Source organism: Thunnus thynnus, chromosome 14 (genome assembly GCF_963924715.1).
Source record: "Thunnus thynnus chromosome 14, fThuThy2.1, whole genome shotgun sequence".
Classification (NCBI taxonomy): domain Eukaryota; kingdom Metazoa; phylum Chordata; class Actinopteri; order Scombriformes; family Scombridae; genus Thunnus; species Thunnus thynnus.
Genome location: NC_089530.1, coordinates 30,900,821 through 30,914,944, shown reverse-complemented (window position 1 = coordinate 30,914,944; position 14,124 = coordinate 30,900,821). Strand labels below are relative to the sequence as shown.

Genomic DNA, 14,124 nt, shown 5'->3' with positions numbered 1-14,124 from the left:
TAGCTGGCAAGCTAACCGCTAAGAGGAAGCTCCAGTCCTTTGACAGCTACTTTCTCTCTGTTTTCGCTCTACTGTTCTGTTTACTTCCCCCCAACATTTTGTTCACCAGTGAAAACCAATCCATGCAATAAACAGCTATTGAAGAGGGAAAAAATAACAAACAGTGAGTTACCAAACTAAACTTAGCTAAGTCGCTAATGGGACAACAACTTCACACAGTTTATTAAAACTGTATTAGCATCATGGCCTCCTGTCTGTGTGTAAACAGTCTGAAAGTTTTTACTCAAACAGAAGAGCTTCAATAAAACTGGATGTTAGCAACACAGCTAATGAGCTACGATGGCTTCCTCCATTTTGACTCTCCGGCTCTCCGTCCGCTCACAGGTCAGCTTTGTCAGGACGGCTTGTTATTGATCACCAAAACTGAAACTGATGTGAAAAATTCACATGGATTTACTTTGTGAGTGAATCCAGGACAGATTTTAGGGGGGGCTGTCTGTAGAGAGGACGGAGACGATGCGAAGTGTTCAGCCCATGATTATAAGAGCTGGATACTGGACTAAAAATGGCGCCCATTCAGTCCTATAAGAGTTGCTCGCCTGGCGCATACGCCAAAAAAGGTTTCTAGCTTCCTTTTTTGCTGCAATACCACGAGTGGCCACTGGGAAAAATTGCCTGCAAGGCTGGTGGCAGCAGGTGGCAGATTGGCAAGACTCACTGGTTCTGTGGTCTTTGTTTGCAGTGTTTGTGACCTTTTGATTTCTGGATCTCCTACGCTTAGGTCTGGTATTACATCCCTAGGTGCAGGTATTTCCTTTTCCCAGAGGAACATGGGACCAGTAAACCAGTTGGATGTGAGCAGTTCATTTACAGTTTTTCCCCGGGATGCGCCATCCACTGGATTCTTATCTGTGGGGACATAAAGCCATTGCTGGGGACTTGTGCTATGGCGGATCTTCTGGACCCGGTTGGCGACAAAGGTGTGAAAGCGCTGTGCATCATTATTTATGTAGCCTAAGACTACCTTTGAGTCTGTCCAGAAGTACTCTTTCCCATCAGCATAACCAAGTTCCTCTCTGAGCATATTGCTGATGGTGACTGAAACCACTGCTGCAGTTAATTCAAGCCTTGGTATTGTAGTCAACTTTGTGGGAGAAACACGGGCCTTTCCTATCACAAGAGAACAGTGAATCTCTCCTCTTTGGTTTCTGACTCTCAGATAAGAGCATTGTCCGTATCCACTGGCGCTCGCATCTGAAAAGTGATGCAACTCTGTATCTATGACCTCTCCAAAATTGGCAGGTACATAACATCGAGCTATGTTTACTTTCTGCAGGTTGGCAAAGTCGTGACGCTAGCTCTCCCACCGTGGCTTCAGCATCTCTGGTAGGGGGTCATCCCAGCTAATACCTTGGTGACACATTTCCTGTAAGATCCTCTTTCCTTTGAGAACATAAGGCGCAAGGAAGCCGAGGGGGTCATATATGGAGGCAACAGTAGACAGTATGCCTCTACGTGTTGCTGGTTGGTCTTTCAAGGTGTTGTTGAATCTGAAACTATCCCCCTCTATGCTCCAGTGAATCCCTCGCGCTTGCTCCAGTGGTATAACGTTGAAGGTCAAATCCTTTGTCTTAGCGTCTATTGCACATTCTGACGAGGGTACACTCTGTAGAACAGCATGGTTGTTTGACACAAATTTATGAAGACGGAGACCACCTTTGGCACATATCTCTCTTGCCTCGTGTGCCAACTGAATGGCCCTTTCCACCGTGTCTGTACTTGTGACTCCATCATCCACATAAAGGTCTCTGGTGATGAACTGGGATCCTATTGGATGTGAAAGACTGTTTTCCTTGGCTAGATATTTCAGGCCATAGTTTGCACAGCCAGGGGATGACACAGCACCGAAAAGATGTACCTTCATTCGGTATTCCTGAGGTTGTGTGTTTGTATCTCCATCTTTCCACCACAGGAAACGCAGGTAGTTGCGGTCATCCTCCTGAACATGGAACTGGTGAAACATTTTCTCTATGTCACACATGAGAGCTATGGGATGCTGTCTGAACCGTATGAGGACGCCCGTTAGGTTGTTTATCATGTCTGGCCCTGGAAGAAGGTGTTCGTTGAGGCTTGTGCTGGCGTGCTTTGCAGAACAGTCGAACACGACACGCAGTTTTTCAGGCTTTTTAGGGTGGTAGATGCCATGATGGGGAATGTACCATCGTTCACCGGGAGTTCCATCTTCGCATACCTCCTCAACATCACCTCTCTCAATGATTTCTTTCATGTATGTTGTGTAGTCTCTTTTATATTTCTCATCCCTGTAGAACGTCCGTCGTAGATGACTGAGCCTGATTTCAGCGAGTTTCCTATTGTCAGGTAAGTGTGGCCGTTGCTTAAAGGGCAGAGGCATCTCATAATGTCCCTGGTCATTTTTCCTTATGCCTTCATTTAGTTTGCTCAGGAAAAGAAGATCCTCTTGTGAGACAGTCTTGTCGTCTCTTTTAGTGTCCTTAAAGTCCAACTCCAGGACACTTATCACATCCATCGGTGTTACTGGAGGGAGTTCCTTTACTGTGACTCTGTGACACAGATGAGAGTCTGTTTCATTAATGCATGGTGTTGAGCAGCCAACAATGCTCCACCCCAAATCTGTAAGAATGGCATAGGGTTCGTTGTCTTTTCCTGTTAATACCTGTCTGGGGGTTAGTGCTCTGGGACAGTTGTATCCAATTAGGAGTCCTACATCACAGCTAAGGAGAGGTGGCACCTTATCGGTGATTGCTGTTAAATGAGGCCATCTCTTTGCTGTTTCATGAGTGGGTATATGGTCACGGTTCCCAGGAATGCAGTCTTTTGTATATGAAGGAGGAAGGTCGATGTGAAAGCATGAGTTGTAGCCTCTCACACGGAGTCCAGCCACCCTTTGACTCTTCATGATCATGCTCTCTCCGAGCATAGTGGTAAGTTTCAGTTTCACCGGGTGGGAATCTGTTCGTAATTCATTACTTATTCCATTGTCGATGAAGCTGCTGTCATTTTGAGTGTCTAATAATGCATAGACAAGCTGTTCCTTAGATGGGTTTGTAGCAGAGGACACCCATACAGGGACGATCATGGAAGTGCTGCATGACTGACCCCCTCTAGTGACATTGAGTGCCATGGCTGCTGTGGTTTCGTTTACTGTGTTTGAGGCTGTGTTCACATTAGCTACAAGCCCTTCTCTACCTTCACGTCCTCTGTAGTTCTCATCATGGAGACAGGTAGGATGTCTTCCCTTGCATATATCACAAGTGTGGCGGTGACGACATTCCTTGGCAGTGTGACCGGGTTTCACACATCCGTAACACAGCTTATTGTCCTTCACATGTTTTCGCCGATCCTCCAGAGACTTTTCCATAAAGTCTGGGCACTTTGGGAGTTGATGCTTGTCATCTTTGCACCACATGCAGGGGATTCTTGATTTTCCGCTGCTTGATACTGATTTAACACTGTTTATGGCAGTTTGAGTGTTGAAGACATTGGCCTTGCTTCCCTTTACTTCCTTTGTGTTTCTTTTGTCCTGGAATGAGTTAGAAGAGTGAAGAGCATGTAGGGAAGTGACTGGATTGCATGCTATCTCTGCTTCTACTGAGACAAAGTTAGCGAAATCCTCAAAGGTGGGAAACTCCTTACCTTCCATGAGGGCTGTTGTGACCTGACGATTCCAATGGGATGCTAACCAGTCAGGAACTTTCTGTATCAGCTTTTGGTTTTCTTCACAGTCACTTAATATTTCTAGACCCTTCACATGAGGCATGGCTTGCAGGCAGGCATTTAGGAAGTCTGAGAATGTTCTTAATCCTTCTGCATCCTTTGACTGTATTTTTGGCCATTTTGCCAGCTTGTCCCTGAAAGCTCATTGGATGACAAATGGCTGACCGTAGCGTTGGTTGAGCTTATTCCATGCATCTCTGTATGCCTCATCATCGTTTCGATAAAAGGTGCCTTCAAGACATTTGTGAGCAGGGCCACTGACGTGCTTCTTCAGGTATTAAAGTTTATCAGCTGAAGAAATACCTTTTCTGTCTACAAGTGACTTGAATGAAGCCTTCTATTCAATGTAGTGGATTGGATCTCCACTAAACACTGTGGGCATTGGCTTCGGGAGTCTGTTTATGGCTATGCTGTCTTGAATTGCTTGGGCCAGATAGGACAAGTCTGTAGGGGGTGCTGGTGCGACAGTGTAAGGGTTTTGGTGGTATACAGGGGGGCTCTGTTTAATTTCTCTGTCATAGATATCCAGTCTGGCACGAGCTGCCTCCATGTCCCTTTCTGCTTGTAGACGCTCTAATTCAGACCTCTGCATGTCTAATTCCTTCCTATGGTGCTCCTCCATTATTCTTATTTTTTCCTTTTGCTTTCTTTCTTCTTGCATTACTTTGTATTGAGCCTCCTTTGCAGCTAGCTCTGCGGCTGCATCAGCCCTTTTTGCAGCTATGCTTGTTGATTCAGAGTGGTGACTGGCACCTGACAAAGAGGCAGTACCATATATGGAGTAAGCATAGTCATGGGCTAGTAGCTGATGGAGCTGGTGTCTTTCACGCTCTGCATCAAAATAGCCATCTATTGCTGATAAGCGTTCATAGACTATTTTCATAATGTCTTTAGTTACAGCCTCACATGCATCTATTTTGCGTCTTAATTCAGTAGATGGTGTGGCACGCTCTCTTATTTCATTGTAAGCTCTCATGAGTCCATCTTTTCCTTTTTCAATGGTGTCTGCTATTGCAGCCAATTTTGTTTCTGATATGTCTTTCTTTAAATTTTCTTTGGATTTTCTGATTTGAATTTTCCATTGTTCATACATGCTGAGCAGTCTTTTTTCTTTTTTACTCAATTCCTCCTTTTGGTAGGCTAGCATTTTCTCTGTGGGCACACTAGGACGTTCTGAACGACGTGGTAATGTTAACCCATCAGTGTCATCCATTTTGTGTTGAAGCTCAGCTAGTCGTTTTTCTCTGCTTTCAATTGTCTCCTTTAATTCCTGCCTTGATATGTCTTTATATTCCTCTTGATGTAGTAAGCTCCTACTTTCCTGTATTTCCGTTTGTAGCTTGTGTATCTGTTCCTTTATGTCATCCATTTTGAGCATAGTTGTATTCCTTAACGTCTCCTTTGACCATAACGTTAAGTGCTGCAACTTGCTGCTCTGTGTGTCGTGCCGTCATATCGTGGATTACATAGGCAGCATGGTGTAGCAGGTACAGGCGAAGCTCTTACTTTAGCATACCCCACCGAAAGATGGTCTGACACTTGAACTGATGATTTTAGGTTTAATGACAATCCCAAAACCAACGTAAGAGCTGGGTACAAATCACAAAACAAACAATATATTAGCCACCTTACATAGCTTAACATTAGCTCGTATTAAGCTAAAGCTAACTCAATTAGTTAAACAAACAGTAATATAACGTTACGTAAATTACTTTAAGAACTAACCACACATTAATATTACACTAAATACTAACCTTGTGCCTCTTCGGGGGGTGCTAAAACATTGCATTTTTCCCTCTTAGTTCTTTCATCTTACTGTTTATCTTTACTGTTTATCTTTTCTGTTGCATGAAGCAGGAACTGGGCGAGTACCAGAATGCTGCCTTCAAAATAAAAGCCCTTCTAATCAAAATAGGAAATAAGGCACTACAAACCTGAAACAGATCAAATATGTAATAAAAACATATTGTAACAAAATGATGTTCAACAGGGCTATCTTTTCCTTAGATCTAAGACATAAATTGGGTTATTTACATCACTTATGACACTGTACTGAACAAAAACTGTTAAAAACTTTGTAATAATTGAACGGTTTGGATTTAATAAGCTCTGAAAGTTTCAGTGCCACATCACCCTTACAATGTAAACCAATGGGGAGGCAATCTATGGGCATGAACTTTGTGTCAAACAGAGGCTTCTGACGTCTAAACTATAAGTCTGACCACTTTCAAACCTGTATCAATGATGAAATTTCCTACAAAAAAAATGTGATTTTTAATGTAAGATTTGGCTAAAGTCATGGGATTTATGGGGAGATTTCACAAGACGTGTACTCTAAAATCCTCTCCAACTGCTCCTGGTGATGTCACTCCCTCAGTGCTGTGACACATTTTGCAATACACACTCATTATAAAATCACAGGAGGAGCAAGAAAAAACTTTAAAACTCAGACTCTGATATCTCAAAAACAGTAAAAGATAGAAAGCACATGTAAATTCAAGATTTGTAGGTCATAGTCTCGTGACTCATTAAAAGTTCAAATGAAGTTTGTATCTAAAACTATGTGGAAGCATTAAATGTTCAGCAAGGTGTGGGTTCACTCACACTCTCCATTCAAATAAATGAGTATTTTTCTGTTCTCTAGCTGCAGTTACTTGTTGTCTCCACACACCTGACAGTACACATGTCAATCAAACTTTGACCAAGTCATGTGGGTTAAAAGTCTTTACTTTTCTAAAAGTAGACTTGATGAAAATTAGGAAATTAATTTCTTTTACAACTGAACTCCTCAAGGGTTTTCAATTTACTAATTGAAATTCAAGTGAAAGGGCCAAAAACGTGCATAATTTTGATGACAGAGGTGTGAGCAAGACAGACATGTCTCACCCTGCATAAAATTCTCATCCTCACACCGTTGAGATTTGATGTTTCGCCATGACAGAGGAAGTTGCAAGAGTCCCGTCCTGAATACGTCTACATGACAATATTCCATCAGTGATACAAACTGGCTGAATAGCGCCCCCCATGAAATTTCAGCAAAGCAGCCCCAACAGCAGGAAAAATAGTGGACAAAGGAAGTGATGTTTGTTTCCTTCTCGCACTGTCTGAAAACAGCCCGGGTCTGAAGACATCTACATGCTCGGGACAGAAGCCCTTCGAGAAGCCCATTCAACGCTGTTTGCAGCTTTAATTCACATTTATTTATTTTAATTTGCATGTGTATCAATTCAGTTTATTAATTATCACCTTTCTGAAAATGTGAACAAAAACTGAAATTGTAAAAGCTTTGTAACTGTAGAATATATGGCAGAGCTGTTGTATTGGATTGCATTAGATTGCACAGGTGTTCCTAATAAAGTGAGTGTATTTGTGGGGGGGGGATTGGGTTGTGTAGTAAGTAGTAGTGGCCCCTGCCTATAAGCCCACCACTGCATCTTACATTTATCCTGCTGCACTGCACTATAACCCAACACAAGTGACGTCTCAGGCTTCAAGCTGTGGCCCACGTCACTATGTCCCCGAGCCTTTCTCGATGGCACCACCTCGGCATCCATTATCTGCTCCAGAAGTAGGTACTTTGCTTCTAGCTGTCCAGCCACAGCTGCGATCTAGTCACACTGTCCCCCCATTCAGCTTTGGCCTACCACCACGCTCGTATATGGCGTACCGCAACCCAAAATCCCAGACTTCTCCACAGATAGTGAAAAGGAGTTTGCTAATTTGAAGATGGCCTTAGATAACCTGCTTGAGCTTCACTCGGAGCTGAGTGAGAAGTACAAATATCATGTGCTACTTGAACATCTCAAGCTGCACAGAGACGGGTTTATCGCAGCTGCAGCTGCAGTTCAAGCTCAACAGCACAAGCCTTAACCCCTACAACCTGCAGGATCTGAATGGATGTCTTCAGGTTAAAGCCTAGCAGCAGCGTCTGTCCAACTGATTGGTGCAGCGCTACCAACAGGAGAAACTTCCAAGTAATGGGAAGGAGAAGACCCTGTCTAAGGGCAAAGGTCAAAGTGTAGCTGTATGTCATGGGGTAGAGCCCACACAACCCAGCATCTCCAGTAATCCCAAACCATCCAATAAAAAGAAACAATTCAAGATACATTGCCTCTTCTGTGACAGCAAGGAGTGATATATTAGCCACTGTCCCAACATTAAAGAGCAGCCAGTGACAACCCTGGTGAAGTGGCAAGAGGAAGGAAGGCGCTGTTGGAAGTGTGCACAAGCCCATGAGTCTGAGTCATGTAACCTCAAGAAGCCCTGTGGCGAATGCGGTGGCATACACCTCCAGGTCCTACAGGATGCAGCCCAATGTCGCTTCATTGATCCACAGTCAAGAGCCTCAGAAAGTCGAGTGTGAGACTCTTGCCTTACCCACAACGCAAACAGACATTACACAACTCCCTGGGTCAAAGGTCAACTTTGAAATCTCCCCCAAAAGGTAATCCGCAGAAGTGCTACAAACTGCAGAGTGCACTCACCGCTTCAGGTCTAGACCTGGTGGAGCAAAGACAGCACACTCACCTACGCGGAGTCCCACTGCAGCCATTCATCAATGTGCGTTCCACTGGTGTTACTCGGGTCAGATCATGTACACCTCATTACTGCCACTAAGCCAGTTCTCAGAGGAGCTAATGGTGGACCCACTGCCCTCGTATGGACTTTGCAAGGTGACGGGTGGGCACCAGAACAGACCTCAGTGCAGCAGTGCCTCTTTACCACAGTTGCTGGCGCCGATGACCTCCTGTATTGAAACGTCGAAAGGTTATGGCAATGTGCTGCTCTTTTGCTCTCGTGAGGATCAGGAAGCCATGAACCTTCTTGAAACCAAAACCCAGCAAGTCAACATTTAGGGAGTCCAGCGTTGTGCCACCCCTCTCTTGAGGAAGACAGGTGCACCTAAGCTTAATAGTGTCCCACATTCTGTCATGGCTCATCTGAGGGCAACAGAGAAGCGGCTCAAGAAAGATGCGGAGAAGGCAGCTCTGTATTCATTTGAGATCAGCAAGCTTATCCAGGCAGAATATGTCAATAAGCTTGGGCCTAAGGAGGTGGATCAGTCTACAGAGGCATGTATCTCCCCCATAACCTTGTTTGCCACAATAACAAATCACGGTTAGTCTTCAACTGCTCCTACAGGTACAAGGCCACCTCAATGAATGACCTACTCCTACCCAGGCCTACGCTTGGTCTGTCATTGCTTGGTGTCCTCCTACAATTCAGGCAACACCAGGTTGCTATGAGCGGAGACATCCGCTCCATGTTTCATCAGGTCCGACTCCTGCCTGAGGACAGACCATCTTTTGTGACGCCTCTGAACGGGCATATGGGGCTGTGGCCTACCTCACTATACCAGTAGGAGACGTCATCCACACTTGCTTTGTGATGGCTAGGTCAAGATTTGCTCCTAAGAGACAACAGTCTGTACCTCACTTGGAGCTCTGTGCCACAGTGACTGGTGCTCAACTGGCCAAGCTCATAGAGACTGAGTTGACACTCACCATATAACTGACAACCTTGTGGTCTGACTCCACCATGGTATTGGTGTGGCTCCAATCATACTCCTGTTGATATAAACTTCTTGTTGGAACTCGAGTGTCAGAGATACAGGAGCTGACTGACAGACAGGCGGTACATAGATACCCAGAGTCATCTGGCTGAGGGCATAACAAGGGGTAAGCCTCTCCTGGCTCTAGTAGAGTATAGTCATTGGAGTCAAGGGCCTCCATTCCTGAAGCAGAGTGCTGAGCATTGCCTGTTTTTTTCAACTGTAGAGCCCAACATCAGCATTCCTGATGCCTCTCAATTCAGTATGTGGAGGGAATTAGTGGAAGCAGCTCAGCAGGTATGTCAGGGTGCTCATGGGGCGGCAGTGGACCCAACAAACAGTCAGCTCATTAGTCACTGAGATGCAGAGATCCTCCTGTTGAGAGGGTTTAAAGCCCATAGCTTCCCAGAAGAAGTTGCTGCCCTCAAAGCGCAGAAACCTGTGCCAAACCACAGTTGTCTGGTCAGTCTTGCTCCAGAGTGGGATTCTTCAACTTGCATGCTCCAGTTGGGAGGGAGGCTATGAAGACTGCAGAACCCAAGCATAGGAGAGATCCACCCCATTGTGCTAGACTCAAGGCACCCCTCCTCTCCTCATCAAAGACATTAATGAACGTCTGTTTCACACAGGCACAGAGCAGGTGTATGCAGAGATACACAGGCATGATTGGATCTTGCATGGACAGCAGGCTGTCAGACATCACCAACTCAACTGTCCATCTTTCCAGTGATGGAGAGCTCAGCCAAAGGTTCCTCAGAGGGCGGAACTGTCTCTGCAGCGCCTCAGACTTCTCTGTCCACTCTTCTATTCAACAGGTGTCAATTGTTTTGGGCCTTACCTAGTCAAGATAGGCAGGAGGACGGAGAGGTGCTGGGGTGTTATCTTCAAGTGCCTCATGACCTGTGCCATTCACTCCAAGCTCCTCAACTCCATGGATGCGGATGTCTTCCTCCTTGCTCGTCATTGGTTTATCGCATGACGGGGCCAACCAAAAGAGATACTATCAGATTGTGGTACAAACTTCCATGGGGCTGAGCAGGAACTCCGAAAAGCTTTGCAGCCATGGAACCACAACTGAAAGAACAGCTGACAGAATACCAGATCAACTTCCAATTTAACCCACCGAACGCTCCCCATGTTGGTGTGGCATGGGAGAGGGAAGTTTGTTCCATCAAGGCTGGTCTTCAAGTTGCAAGCGGTTTCAGAGGATGTCCTACACACAACCATAGTGGAAGTAGAGGGGATCTTAAACTCAAAACCGCTAGGATACATGTCAGTTGATGTCACTGACCCTGACCCCATCACGCCCGTAAGAGGACAACCGCTTGTTCTTCAATTCTGTTAACCAATCGTTGATTCGTAAGGAAAATAAGAGACAGGCTCCCTGGATTCCTAAGTTTGTAAGAGCAAACCCTCGGCCTGCAGAACTGACCTTTGTAACCCTAAGTGGGGGGTTTGATCAGTGATGCTCAACAGACTCAGAGAGACCTAATAAACCATTTCGATAAGTTGAATTATGACACGAACTAAGAGCACGAACTGACCCTAAAGGCCACCTGGACCGGAGGAAAACAACTCCCACCTTAGATGGAGCACAGACTCTTATCAACAACGCCATAAACTAATCCACATTGCTGAGGACTTCGTGAAGCTTCCCTGTAAATCTGAGGCGAGCCTGAAATTCATGTAACTTAAATGTCTGATCATTAGGCAACTTATATCATGTTATTTGTCATGTAAATACAAGAAGGATGGTATAACTTTCATATATATATATGACTATCTACTAAAGAGATACAGGACTTAGATTTTATTAACCTTTCATACTACAGGTAACCATACTGCCTTCTATTGCCAAGGGCTAAATTCCCCTATGTTAAGAGTTCATGAATTAATGTATATCATGTATTTATATTTTAAGTGTTTAACTTGTGATCTGTTAACCTCATAGACAATCATATTTTAGTAGTTAAATTAGTTGTGTTGATAGAATGAAGTTTCTAAAATAATAAGAATGTAAAGATAATATTTGAGGGATTTGAGTTTAAAGTTTTCTCGTATTGTAAAACAATAGTCACATTGAATGCTTTTATATGTATGAATGAATGAATGAATGAATGAATAAATGAAATTTTTATTATTGTGTCATGCATACAACTGTATGCCCAGCCCGCATGGGCTTACAAGACACCATGAATCCCAACAATCCAGAACCAGAGTACAACGTATATATTGTAAAAAGAAAATCTTTCGCCTTCAGATCCAGAGACCGTCATTAAATAGCACAGATATTCTAATTTACTGTAAAAAGCTTACCATATATTACTGAAAAGCCTCGGTATACACTAATTAAACAATCTATATTGCCTTCTTTTCCAAGCTTTTGAGATAAAGTTAGCCAACTTAAATACATCAAAATTAAACAACCATTCTAGTTTTTGCTCATCTGAACACCAAAGTATTTCAGGGTTTAGTCAAGCAATTTCATGAAACAGTAGCTCTCTTAAGTCATCATAATTTGTACCGTACAATAGAAAATGGGACTCACTTTCCACTTCACCCAAATCACAATTCTCACACAATCTGTTTTCCTCCAGAATATTTTTGAATTGACCAATCTCAATGGCCAGAGGAAGAATACCAGCTCTCAACTGTGCAACCAAAGATCTTTGGCCTCTAAATAAACGAGATGTTACATATAATTAAGGGCCAAAATTCTGTTTCATATATGTTCTTAATTTTGGCTTTGACAGAACATTTTCAAACCATTTTTCTTCAAATTTCAGTAAAAGCTTATTTTTAATGGAATTAACATTACAGCACAGGTTATTCCTATAGAGCTACATATCCATACAGCATATCCACTTCCTCGAAGATTGAGTGAATCACTAACATACTCTAAGGCGACTGAACCAAAACTAAGTATTTGTGTACTTCTTTCTATACCTTTCTTTCTGAAATGCATTATTTATGTTTTACTCTGGTTTATTGCTAATCTCCATTTATAACACCACAAACTAACCATGTTTAACATATTCTGTAAATCAGATTCAGACTCAGCCAATAAAATTACATCATCTGTGTATACTAAAATACCCAATTTAATGTCACCTATACATACACCTAAATTAGATTCCTTAATCTGTAGGGCTAAGTCATTCACAAATAATGCAAAAAGAGTTGGGGAAAGTATGTCTCCTTGTTTTACTCCAAAAGGTGTGTCAAACCAGTCAGTAAACATATCATTGATCTCAACACAGGCAACTGGGCAACTATACAAGGTCTGTATTGCTCTATAAAATCTACCATCCACGCCTGCGTCCATAAGTTTAAAGGCAAGCAGATCTCTGTTAATTCAGTCAAACGCCTTTTGAAAGTCAAAAAAACATGTGAAAGTAGATTTACCTTTGGCAATTCTAGCTCTAATAACAGTCGATCCTGAATGTATATGATCAATACAGGCTTGTTTCTTTCTAAATCCATTCTGCTCATCGACAAGATACTGTCCCATTTCTAAATGTTGTGTGAGCCTGTTGTTCAGTATATTAGAATACAATTTATAAACTGTACGAAGAAGACTGATGCCTCTATAATTAAGGGGTATCCTGGGGTCATTTTTGGATGACTTTGGAACAGGCTTAATAATGGACTTGTACCATACTGTCCTGAGGACCTCTAAGAAATGTGGGGATTTCAAAGCTTCATTTAGGATACCTTCAATTTCGGATGCCCTCTTCAATTTTGCTTTATCTACAGCCCTTTTAACTTTTCCTATTGTAATATCATGATTTAAAAATGTATTTGGTCTATATCCTGGTGTATTCATAGACATCTCCAGCTTACATTTTGTAGCACAAATATCATTGAAGAGTGTATCATCAAAACCAGGTGGAATATGATTTCCTGAAAATAAATCAGCAAAATCTTTCTCCCATTTTCCAAGCACTGCCTCTTTTTTATTTTCAATATCATCATTATCTAATATAATTTCCACTGGGATTTTCTTTAATTTCTTAGGGCCCAGTTTATTTATTTATTTCCAAAATTGTTGTGGGTTGTTACTTTGTAATTGATCCAACTCTAGTGCTTGTCCTCGTCTAAATTGCCTTTTATAGATCCATAAACTCTTATCAAAAGTAAACTGAGTTTGCCTGTATCATTCCCTAAGTAGTCCCCTAAGTAAGGCCAGTGAGTCCTTACATTTTAGAAATTCCCTCTCTGCCTGTCTTTTATCATTCCAAAGTTTTTTAAGTTCTGAATTCCAATATGGCTTAGTCCTACTCATTTGCTGATATACCCCTTTCCTGCTTGAAACATCAGTTTTTGTGTTCATTTCATTGAGCACCATATCACAAAATAATCCATACCAATTATCAATATTATTTTGTGTTTTCTCACGCCCTTCTAATTTATTAATAAGTTCCAACAAAGCAAGGCAGCACACATTAGAAGAAAGAAAATTTTCTGGAAATAATCTAGGTCGTCTTTTAGTTGGAGAGACCCTACTATCAACTTCAGAATAATACACACAGCAGTAGCAATCATTTTGAATTTAAGCATTAACAAAGAATGGTCTAGTAACCTGCATCTCTCCTCTATAAGGTCAATACATGCAGGGTTATTGTTCAAAATCTCAGATGAGGTGATCACTTTAAGGTCAATACAAGTGTCCAGACAATCATATTATATAGTCCACAACAGCTTTTCCTCTTGATGATACAGATGTAAAGTTGTCATCAGCAGGATTTATTCTGCCATTTAGAACACAACATTTACAGTCCCTGAGAAATTCAAGGAGTGATTCCCCATGACTGTTT

At 42.6% G+C, this 14,124-nt stretch overlaps 1 protein-coding gene across 1 annotated transcript; it reads right to left on the bottom strand.

The window, feature by feature from the left end:
• Positions 1 to 1,354: 1,354 nt before the first annotated feature.
• LOC137197575 (uncharacterized) lies at positions 1,355 to 5,784 on the bottom strand. Its single transcript, XM_067611069.1, has 2 exons — positions 5,511 to 5,784; positions 1,355 to 5,345 (listed from the first exon to the last, which is right to left on the bottom strand). The coding sequence occupies exon 2, from the start codon at positions 3,797 to 3,799 to the stop codon at positions 1,355 to 1,357; it is 2,445 nt and encodes an 814-aa protein (XP_067467170.1). The 5' UTR covers positions 3,800 to 5,345; positions 5,511 to 5,784.
• Between the last annotated feature and the right edge of the window lie 8,340 nt (positions 5,785 to 14,124).